We start from the raw sequence: 11,608 nt of genomic DNA, 5'->3' as shown, positions 1-11,608 counted from the left end.
CTGTGTCCCAGCACCATCCCCCTCCCCCCACCAAAACAGAAAGATGTTGGAGTCCTAGCCTCCAGGGCCTCAGGGTGTGACCTTATTTTGGAGATAGGGTCTTTACAGAGGTGATCAAGTCAAAATGAAGTCATTAAGGTGGGCCCTAATTTGTTATGACAAGTGTTCTTACATAAAAAGGGATACACAGACATGCATAGAGGGAAAATGATGTGAAGAGACACAGGGCTAAGAACGCCATCTGCAAGCCAAGGACAGAGGCCTGGAATAGGTTCAGTTCTCACAGCCCTCAGAAGGAACCAATCCTGACCACACCTTAATTTCTACCTTTTGCCTCCAGAACTGTGAGATCATAAATTTCTGCTGTTTAAACAGTCCAGTTTGTGGTACTTTGTTACGGTAGCCCTAACAAACTAATACAAGGCCCAATAAAAATTTGAGAGGAAGAAATTGGCTAATTAGATAATTGCTTTGGTACTTGGATATCTGTAGCTCGCCTCTGTTGCTTCTGATAAAGAAACCTGAATTTTCACTTGCTAGAGCATTATGTTCCTGGAATAAACTTTTTAAACTTGTTTTGTTTTATATAACCATGATGTGGTGACTGGAGACCTACATTTGACTGGAAAGAGCAAGCCAGAGCCATGTGTAAGACGCGAGAAACAAGACTCACTTGTCACCTGTAAGTAGACCTATCTCTCCCATCAGCTGTCATTAAGGAAAAAAAAAAAAAAGGAATTGGTCTTAGAGATGCTCACTTGTTGGGAGGGGTGGGGCAGTGGGAAGAGAAAGGGTGTGGAGAGTGGGGTGTAAACAAGGCAGGCAGAAGCTCCAGAGAGGGTGGGGATAGAGCTTCACGGAAGAAAAATATATGAACCTGGTTGGTACAAGAGAGCTTCCCCAGACCCACCCACCCACCCACCCTTTCCTGAGCTCTGTGCTCTGGCGCGGGTGGTTGACGGCGAGTGGTGCGGAAGGGACAGCTCTAGCAGCGGCTGCTTTCGGGGGAGAAACAAAACCTGCAGGTCCGGGTCGGAGCCGGGGGACTTCCCCTTCAAGTGGGTGAGCCCTCCTGACCTCCGGTCAGCTCCGCTGTAGCCGCGGCCAGCCGCTGTGCCGGCTCCCGGCGGGGTCGCGGAGCGCCGGCTGGACCCGCCCCGAGCTCCATGGTTTGCCCAGCCCTGCGCGATGGTGACTCGGGGCGCGGAGGTTGGCGCGGGGCGAGCCGGCAGCTCGCAGAATGAAGGCGAGGAGCGCGGCCGGCGGCCGGCGGGGGCTGGCTCCGCGACCCCAGCGCCCCGAGAAGCGGCCCAACCACCTGAACCCGGAAAACGCCAACAAGTAGTTTCTCGTTGGAGAAGGGCGGCTCGGCTGGGTGTCAGGACTCAGTCCGGCTGCCCGGAGAACCTCGTCCACTCGGAAACCAAAGCAGAACCACTTTTCTGTCGGTCTCGTTAAGGTATCTGGGGGCGGGAGGGAAAGGGGGTGATTTGCCGGGAAGGGCATGCTGACCCTGCAGACAGGCATCCCCCCACCCCCCTCCCGTTCCGCAATGGGAATGTGGAGGTGAAGCCCTGGGGAGAGGTGGCTGGGAGACTGGAAACGGGGACACTGTCAGCTCAGGGATCGGGGGGTGTGCCTCCAGCGGCTTTTCCCAGGGCCTCGCCCCTCCTAGAAAGCAACCCCCCCACTCTGCATCCCCCAGGCGTTTGTTTTTCTTGGGAAGGGGGATGGGGTGGGATGCACTGATCATTCGTATTCTCAAAAATGGAACCTAGTTAGTGGTTTCCTTTTCCCAAGTAATAATAATATTGACAACAACAACAACAACAACAACAGTAATAATCTGAAAAGGAAATTGGATCAGGAAATTAGTCACAGGTCTCCTTGGTGAAAGGCAACAGCAGGGAGCGTTCAGTCTTTTTGCCTGGTCCGTGAGGGAGAGGGGGAGTTAACCGAGAACAGGGCACGCAAAGGGCACTCCCCGAGTGCCAGGGCGCTGCGAGCCGTCCCGAGTACCGAGGGTACGCGTGGAATGGGGGCTCTCCCGCCCGACTGGGGGCTCTCACCCAACACTGCCAAGTTGCCTCAGCGGAGAAACTCCTTGGCTAAGGGAACTGCCTCCAGGCCAAGGAAGGAGGAAAGAGGGTTTAGGGGAGGGGAGCAGAGGGGCCAGGGCAGGGGGAGAGTAAGGAGCTAGAGAGGAGGAGAAAGGGTCTAGGAAGTAGGGATAAGGGCTTTGGGGAGAGGAGAGGAGAGGAGTGGGGGTTCGGGCCTAGAAGCAGGTTCTCTGTGAGAGGGGACGGAGGGGAGGGAGGGTGAAGGGTGAAAAGATGAAGTAGGAGAGATCAGAGGAAGGGGAGAAAGGTGTGAGGCAGGAAAGGTGTCCTGGAAGGTCAGGGAGGCTGGGACCACTTTCCTTGGTGTTCTGGAAGCCTGGGGAAGGTGTGCTGCTTGAGGCGGGGACAGGGCTGGGCGCGCATCTCCTTCTGGGAGGGTCAGTTGCCCCTCGCCTGTCTCCAAGCCGGCATCCTGGGACTCGGGCTCGGAGTGGGGGTGGGGGTCATGGTGCGGCTCTGACGGCCGAGATCTTTAACTTGGCGCTGTGTTCGCCTCCCCCCAGTCATGTCTGAGCCACAGAGATGGGCAAGATCGAGAACAACGAGAGGGTGATCCTCAATGTCGGGGGCACCCGGCACGAAACCTACCGCAGCACCCTCAAGACCCTGCCTGGGACGCGCCTGGCCCTTCTCGCCGCCTCGGAGCCCCAGGGCGACTGCCTGACGGCGGCGGGCGACAAGCTGCAGCCGTCGCCCCCTTCGCTCTCGCCGCCGCCGCGACCGCCCCCACTGTCCCCCGGGCCGGGCGGCTGCTTTGAGGGCGGCGCGGGCAACTGCAGTCCCCGAGGCGGCGGCGACCACCCCGGGGGCGGCCGCGAGTTCTTCTTCGACCGGCACCCGGGCGTCTTCGCTTATGTGCTCAACTACTACCGCACGGGCAAGCTGCACTGCCCCGCCGACGTGTGCGGGCCGCTCTTCGAGGAGGAGCTGGCCTTCTGGGGCATCGACGAGACGGACGTGGAGCCCTGCTGCTGGATGACCTACCGGCAGCACCGCGACGCCGAGGAGGCGCTCGACATCTTCGAGACCCCCGACCTCATCGGCGGCGACCCCGGTGACGACGACGACCTGGCGGCCAAGAGGTTGGGCATCGAGGACGCCGCGGGCCTGGGGGGCCCCGACGGCAAGTCTGGCCGCTGGAAGAGGCTGCAGCCCCGCATGTGGGCCCTCTTCGAGGACCCCTACTCGTCCAGAGCCGCCAGGGTAAGGCCAGAACCGCCCCCTTTCCTGCTGCTCCAGCCCCTCCAACTCCTTCCCCAATTTTCTGTTCTTTTCCATCAAAGGCCTCTGGGACGCGGGAGGGGGTGGGCGGGAGAAGAGAACAGGGCTCCCTAAGGAGGAGATTAGAAGCCCGTCTGGTGTCAGGTAAACTCAGGGACCCTGGCTGCCATCCTCCCGGTCCGTCCCCTTCATCCTCCTCTTCTCCTCCTCCACTCAAACTGAGATTTACTTTAGCAGATGGGAGCTAAAGGGCAAATATCGACCTCTCGGGAAGCAAGTCTGTCTGGAACCTTGTCCTGAAACTGGTATCGTGCTTCGTCCTGATTCTTTTTTTCCTGACTCTTTTGTTCCAACTTTTCCTTTAGTTTGGATGTTTCTTCAGGTCATCACGATTTGACATTTTCAGTGAGGCCTGACACTCCTTCACATCTGACTCAAAGCAGTGGATCCAATTAGGGATCTAATCTGAAGACAGAGGTGGGGAAATGGAATCTAGTAGGTGGCTGGAGGGGGGGGTGTGCGGGGGGGGGGGGGTCATGGTGCGGCATGGTCCTGTCTCCTTCCAAAGGAGAAGACTGCTGAATTGTTTGTCCCAGTGAGTTGACCAGAGAGCCCACCTGCACACTGAATTGTGGAGTCTGGTCCTTTCCGCCTTGGGCTGTATCTATGTTTCTTACAGGTTGAATGTGAATCAGTCACTTTGATGCTAGTTTAGTCCAGTTGTCTAAATCTGGGTAATTTAGATTGTTGCAAACTTTATTTCTCTTTAGATTGTGACTCCGTCCTCAATTTTTCTTTTCAGTTTCTAGCTTGAATGACAGTTTAAATTTAGTCCTTGACACTCCCAATTAATTCTTCAGAATCCCATGAAGGGACTGTAAAAGTTACCAATAATAGTTTCTCCAGTTTAAAGGAAATAAAAGAAATATAAATAACCAAAAATTATACAGTATGTGAATGGTTTTTAATTATACACAAGAATGGAGTAGTGTATTTAGTTAAATCTTTGCGACTGCATGTTTCTGGTTTGCTTCTGACACCCAGAAAAAATACCCCCTAGGCAGCCTCACTTTGGCTCCATCCTCATTATTGTCTTCTTCTGTATGTCAGAAGTCTCTGCATCTGAGATATTGTGCGGCTGTCAGTCTAATAACTTCTCAGAAGATGTGTTTTTGATACCACTTTAGAAGGCTGAGGATATGTTTTGTTTTCAGTTTGAAATAGAATATGAAAGAGACAATTTCAAGCATTGCTCCTCTGTTGGTTCTGGCATTTAAATGCATACATAAATTTTAGTATGCCCACATTATTATATTTGAATATAGAATCAATAACTTCAACTCTGATATCTTCCTTTTAAGACCATTCTATAAATTCAGCAACAGTTGGATTTAAAGCAAAAACAAAAACAAGTGCGTATTTACTTAAGTTAAATCACAGACTCATGACAATTACATCTGTGTTTTTTTCAATTCCAGCTGAGTGCCACAGTGCTCTTTCCACTTGGTGGCTAAAAAGATAATCTGAATTTGTTTTTAGGCTCATCATGTGATTTTTCTTTTCCAGATAGCGCGCTATAAAAGAGACAGAACGTTTTATTATCTTTCCTCATGATAATATAATGTCTTTTATTGTAGGCTAGATTGCATAGCAAAAACTTTATGATGGTATTCAATTTTTATTATTGCTATGGAAATTGATTTTATTGATTATTGGTCAAAGGGTAGATTATTAACTTGAAAATAGTTTTTAAAAAATCTTACTAAGATTTCATTGTAACAATATTAAGGGTTTGATATGCATCCATTTCAGGTGAGGAAAGAACACAGATATATTAGAGATTAACACAAGGTCAAAGAGCCATTAGAAGCAGAATCAGCTGAGAATCACAGACCTGGAAATTTTCCTTGAGGTCACTTCATGAAGACCCTTTATTTTATAGATGAGGAAAATGAGGACTGCAGATGCTAAGTGATGGCCAAGGTCATACAGCAAGTTAATAGCAGATCCAAAATTATGCTGGAGGTCTCATGACATCCTCCCCAGGTCCTTCTTTACCACAACCACTGATTATAACTGACTGGCTTATGAAATCTCCGCAGATCATGTTGCTCTTGAGATTTAATGCAGCATAAGACACTTCCTAGAATTTGAACTTTGAAAGGTCATCTATGACTTTTTAAAAAATTTATGTATTCCAGGACTTTGGTAGAATTTTTACCCTTCACTGCCCAACATTAGAGTGAAAATATGGAATTCAAATTGACTTCTTGAACCCTGTTTGAACTTTGCATTTTTATTGACCAGTCGATGTGTAGTGTTTTTCTTTCTTTTAGACTGGCTAACATCTATGGGACTTGTCTTCAGGGAAATCCCTTTTCAAATTATTAGGGGTTGCCTAAAAAAGAGTAACCAGAAGTTGCCGTTCTACTTAAATGTGATTTAATATTTTTATATAAACTCTTAGTTCAGATGATGGCCTGACTTAATGTTATCTGACTAGTGTGATAAATAGAATTACATTGGGAGGTCACAGGATGAAATTATATTTTGCACGGACATGATTCTAGAAGACATAAATCAATTATCAAGTGTGGTAATTTATAGGTAACTTCAGCTGTGGTCTTACTGCCACAAGTCTTGTTCTTAATAGAAGTTAAGTATTTAACTTTTATAAACCCTCTTTACTTTTTTTTACATTAGTTCATCTTTTATTGATATACTTGAGATGAACATTTTTAACTGTCTGAATTCCTTTTTCAGTTTGTTATACCTGTCATCATCTTTATCTTTTCCCAATATTGAGGAGATTGATTCAATTATATAGTAGAAGTGTTTTATTTCTAACTTTTATGATCTTAAGTGCCACACTGAAACAACAGTGATAGGAACGGGATAATTAATTTAATTTTATAACACTGCATTTTTGCTTTCTGTTTTGGTTGGCATTTCCCGCTTCTATTGCTTTATATTTATGATGTAAATACATATTTGAAAGGTCAAGATTGTCCAGGTTAACTTGGTAAGTAAGTTTATATTTATACTTAAATGAATTCTTATCCTTAAGAATAGTATTCCAAAATAGAAATTTATAAAAAAAATCACATATAAGTTGTCATGGAAACCTGTTCTGGAGAAAATGAGATCAGGAAAGAAAAGGAGAGATTATGCTGTTGATGCCATTGAGTGATATTTACAAATAGCAAAAATCAAGGATGCCTAGATGTATTTGTGAAAATGTTATGCATTGTATCTTTCCAATTTAATATCTAAGTTTAAGAGGGAAATGAAGCTTGTATGTGCTTTCCTCTGAAAACATTAGATCATAGGTAAGTAGACGGGTGTCAAGCAGAAATTCTTTGATAGAACTTCTAGATTATTTAGAAGTTAAAAAAATAAGATAAAGGCAAAATACTAGAATCAAAATATTTTAAATAATTTCCTCCCTATATTAAAGAGCTGAGAGCTGTTCTAAGTTCTCCTTATCTCTCTTCTTTTTACTTATTTTTTGGGAGGAGTGAAGGTGATTGAATTAGGTTCTACTTTACAGGGTGGCTCTTCCTTGGTGACTTGTATATAGTTGGTTAGCTGTTAGGACGTTTTTTTAATTTAAAAGAGCATTTTATTTTATTATTTATTTATTTAGAATTTTATTTATTTATTTAAGAGAGAGGGAGAGAGTGAGTCGGAGGGAGAGAGAGAGAATCTGAGGTAGACTCCCTGATGAGCACAGAGCCCTATACTGGGGCTCGATCCCATGACCATAAGATCATGACCTGAGCTGAAACCAAAAGTCAGATCCTCAACCGACCGAGCCACTCAGGTGCCCCTAAACAGTAAAAAGAATAACTGCTATGGAACCACATTTAAGATGTTGGCTTTTTGGTCTTTGGGTCTAGATCATTTTATATACATTCTCTGGATCTTTATCTAATATATCATTATGTGCAGATCATCCTGAATCATACATGGGTTGTGATAGTGAATCCATCATTTTTTTAATCTTGAAAATCTTCACTTCATTAGCATTTTAAATTGGTTATTTCCACAGCATTATTAAAATATACTCCTCAAAACTATTAAAATTCAAATTTCAACATATAGAATTGGATTCAGAATTGCACATACTTTATTTACTTTTTACAGATCATTTTTTCCTCTTCCTCAAACCACAAAACAAAATAGTAAAGAAGTGATCTAAATAACCACTTGCTAGCTTAAAATGTACAATTTAATTTAAAAAAAATTAAAGTAAGGGTAATTGAGGCATATTTTAAGATTAAAGAAAAAAGTATTAATTTTTCTTTTGTAAATATTGCTGCAATTCAAAGAATTATCGGCCAAATACAGCTTGTTCATATAATACTGTTGTCAGTTATTACAAATTTTAGAATATTTATTTAGTCAACAAATATTGGTTATGTAGTCACTCAACTATGGAAGTTACTGGGAATGAATGGAGAAGATATAGTCCTTTGCCCTCAGTAAGCTCACCACCCTATTTATAACGAAACATTTCTTAAAAACGTTATTAAATGAAGCAATGCAAAAAAATTCCAGAGATGTTAAAGATAAATTTTCCTCAAAAAACAAACAACAACAAAAACAACTCAAATGGGAATATTGCCTGACACATTAAGGAAAACATTCTATTTAGAAATGATGATAAGATATTGTTAGTCTTTTTCTTATTATGAAAGTGTTAGGCTATTTTGATCTTGATTTTTCTGTTTGTAAGGTGATTTATAGGCTCTTTGCAATATTATTGGAGAATGTGATGAAGGCTGTACTTATACAAAACAACCAAACTATTTAGGGTGTGGTCACGTGTCTTCATACCTTCCATTTTAATTAAAGGTCATGGTCAGTTATATGGCAGTGCAAATCCAAACTTCGGATCTCTGAAAAAAGTCTGCTGTAAGTAGTATGGTGTTTTTGCATTTGCGCATATGAATATCTAAGTACTTTTGACCCTTTTCAGGCCACTAATTGTACAGATCACAGATTAATTTAATTTTTGCTTATATTCTGAGTATTGGATAGGTTCAGAGAGTACCTAATTAAATACATCATTAAAAGAATCAAGGAAGTTCATTAGAAAATTGTATTTTGAGTTGTGTATTTGATCGCAAACTAGGCGATTTGATCCGTTGCTGGGCATTAGGTATGCCAAAAGTGAATGTAGTTGGACAGATCAGGTATGACTTTTTTTTCTGTGATATTTTGTTAAGTGCTCATTTGTAGACTTGAGTTGACAAAACGAATCAGAGTCAAGGAAATTCTCTGTCAAGAAGCTTATTTTCAAAGCAACTGAAAATAAAGAATGTGTAGGCTTATACAGAAATGCAGGTCAACCTTTCCTATTTGAAAATGTATATCATTATCACTTATTTTTACTACTACTACAAAAAAAAAGTAAATGCAGTAAGGTCACATATTTTTTGAACTTCTGAGTCATATACTTTTATTATGGCAACCTTTAAAAATATGTCCAAATGAAATGGTAAGGGCTCTAAAGGACTAATAAAAGCAACACGGATCTCCAGAAGGAAATACATAGTGGCAACATAGTCTCAACAATAACCATCAATATATTATACAAACTTAATTCAATTCTTTTTGAAATATGAAGGGGCTTTTTTTTAGAAGGGCAGTCTCTCCTCCCCATATATATAAAAACAGTGCTATCTTTTCTGTGGTGTGTATATATGTATATCTTATAGGTTGAACGGTGGTGATTAATTTTAATATTATGTAGTCAATAGTTTGACAGAAAGTGACTAAAATGTGGGTGTTTGGGAGGACGAGAGAGCAAGAGTTGAGAATATATGGAAGTAGCATTGGAAAACTGTCTGGGGTGGGATATATGAGATGTATGCACTAACCTAGATTTTACAAACCAGCTGTGGGACCTTGGAGAATTTACTTCATTTCCTTGAGTCTTGATTTCCTTTGATTTATTCTGAACAAAAGAAAATGGGAATGACACATTGACTAGCTAGTATCCAAACTTCTTTCCAGCTCTTAGATTTTGAGGTTTGGAGGAAAAATAATGATACTAATTGCTAAAACCCCCTGGTAGTGGGGGGGTTGAGGAACAAAATGTCTGCCCTCATTGTGATTGTACTCTAAGGACCAATACACTAATGAGGTAAACCAGTATTGATTTTTTTGTGTTTGTTTTTTTTACGCTTATAACTTTCTGCCCTTTTTTTCCTACAGCTGTTGGGTAGCTGCTGCTCTGGTTACCATAGAAACAGGTTAGCTCCTAGCTTCCTGTTTTCATTGAAAACAGCTTTTCCTCAACCACATATTGATCTCAGGAAATCATTTTGCTGTGGCTCTGTCATGAAACCCATAAAGATGATTGGCTCTGTCATTTCCTAAATCTAAGTTTCAGTGCAGGTGTATATCCATCCACCACAAGGATAACTGATTAGATAATCTCAGTTTTATTTCCATTTGAAAAGTGCCTTGTCAAAGACCCCATCCTTTTCCCTTTCCTGTATCTTATACAGAAGGGAAAGTCTTATTCACTTGAGGATTTACAGATATGCCTAACACATCTAAGTGTTCACAAAATAATGTCAAATTATTCAGCTCTAATCTCTTTCATAACTCATTCTATCAGAATGAGCATAGAGAACTGTATGCTGTCTAGCACACTTCAAATAAATTTATATTTTAATGTACTCATTAATGAAGAATATTTCAAGGTAAATGTATATATGTATTATAGTATTCCATATTTCTCTTTTGGGAAGATAGTTTTTCTATTTCAAGATATGCATATTTACATAAAAAGATATATATATTTACATTCATTGTCATTAATACATACACTGTCATAGATACATACTCAGGGAATATGTTTGTAAAATTTTAATATGGTTAAGCAATGGAAGAGATTTGTAGGAATATGGGTTAAAAGTTTGATTTGAGAATATTAGTGTGTGTGTGCATGTGTGTGTGTATTATGCACATCCATCCAAAATATATGCTCTTTTAATGAGATTGATTACTGGCATATATGACAGACTTCTGGTATTCATGAGGCATAGAACTGGGAGGAAACTGGTGATTACCTGGCACAACTGCCTTAATTCACTGGTGAGACAGCTTACTTGTTCATAGCTGTGGCTAGCTGTGACGGTAGCAAGGCTAGAATTTAGATCTTCTGACTTATGCTATTCTTCCCATTCAATCTCAGTTGCTTAGTCTGGACTGTGTTTAACATCAGATGCACAAATTTTAGTTCTTAGTAAGCAGCAAGCATGTTAGGAATAGTATGGGGAGCGTCTGCCCTCTTCTATGTCCTATTGTTCAATAATAGCAGGGAAATTGTTACTGTTTTATGTATTCACTTTATTTCCAGATCCCAAGTCAGATGCAGCCTTCCATCGCTGCCTTCTCTACCAGTTCTAGATCTCACTGTTCTACTACCTTTCAAGCCTCATAACTAACCTGTTTATGCATTTACCTCCTATTATTTCCCTTTATCCCTTTGTGTGTCTGTGTGTGTGTGTCTTTTATAATATGTTTTCTACTCTTACTTGATTTATCGTCTTTGGAATTTGTCAGTGCAAACCTAGTTCAGTCTATTGGTAGTGGTTAATGTATTTTATAGAGCATTGTCTTCTCACATGTAATTAACCAGATTATGGTGATTTCACACGGAGTAACTGGTGAATCAGTGGAGTGAAAGATATTTGGAGCTGTTGTTAAGATCTGCAAATGAGATTGGATGTTGTTGTGAGGTCAGTAAATACAGAACAGAAGAACTTTTCCTATAGCCTTTCTTCAGTGGATACTTAAGTCATTGGTGGTGCTTACTGGACTGTGATGAAATGTAAACAACATTAAAATTTGGGGGAGTGTTTGGGAGAATGCATTTTACAGGAATCAAAATGAAGGACTTGGGCCAAAATGTCACTGGTAGTATTGGGAAAAAGACACTCCATAATTTCTTTTCTTTTTTTTTTTTTTAAAGATTTTATTTATTTATTCATGAGAGACAGAGAGAGAGAGAGAGAGAAGCAGAGGGAGAAGCAGGCTCCCAAGGAGCAGGGAGCCCGATGCGGGACTCGATCCCAGGACCCTGGGATCATGACCTGAGCCGAAGGCAGCCGCTTAACCGTCTGAGCCACCCAGGCGCCCAACACTCCATAATTTCTTAATCACTTGATTGACATTTTCTTTTGAAAGTTCATAATAAGGGCGCCTGGGTGGCTCAGTTGGTTAAGCGACTGCCTTCGGCTCAGGTCATG

The 11,608-nt window shown here is 42.2% G+C and overlaps 1 protein-coding gene across 12 annotated transcripts in view; it reads left to right on the top strand.

Annotated features, from left to right (window-relative positions):
- The first annotated feature begins 941 nt into the window (after positions 1 to 941).
- KCNC2 (potassium voltage-gated channel subfamily C member 2) overlaps positions 942 to 11,608 on the top strand; it is a 170,302-nt gene continuing 159,635 nt past the window's right edge. For 9 of the 12 annotated variants that reach the window (XM_006728223.3, XM_031039254.2, XM_031039246.2 and 6 more), the window contains exons 1-2: positions 942 to 1,459; positions 2,624 to 3,323. In XM_006728223.3, coding sequence (XP_006728286.1) covers positions 2,643 to 3,323 — 681 coding nt within the window. In that variant the 5' untranslated portion in view covers positions 942 to 1,459; positions 2,624 to 2,642. Of the gene's footprint in view, positions 1,460 to 1,574; positions 2,025 to 2,623; positions 3,324 to 11,608 lie in introns of those variants that run through there. The other 3 variants (XM_031039235.2, XM_006728221.3, XM_031039197.2) reach the window with 2 other exon arrangements.

This window comes from Leptonychotes weddellii, chromosome 5 (assembly GCF_054177405.1).
Source record: "Leptonychotes weddellii isolate Sample4059 chromosome 5, ASM5417740v2, whole genome shotgun sequence".
Taxonomy (NCBI): domain Eukaryota; kingdom Metazoa; phylum Chordata; class Mammalia; order Carnivora; family Phocidae; genus Leptonychotes; species Leptonychotes weddellii.
Note: the sequence above shows the minus strand (reverse complement) of the source record. Positions and strands in the feature narration are given on the sequence as shown.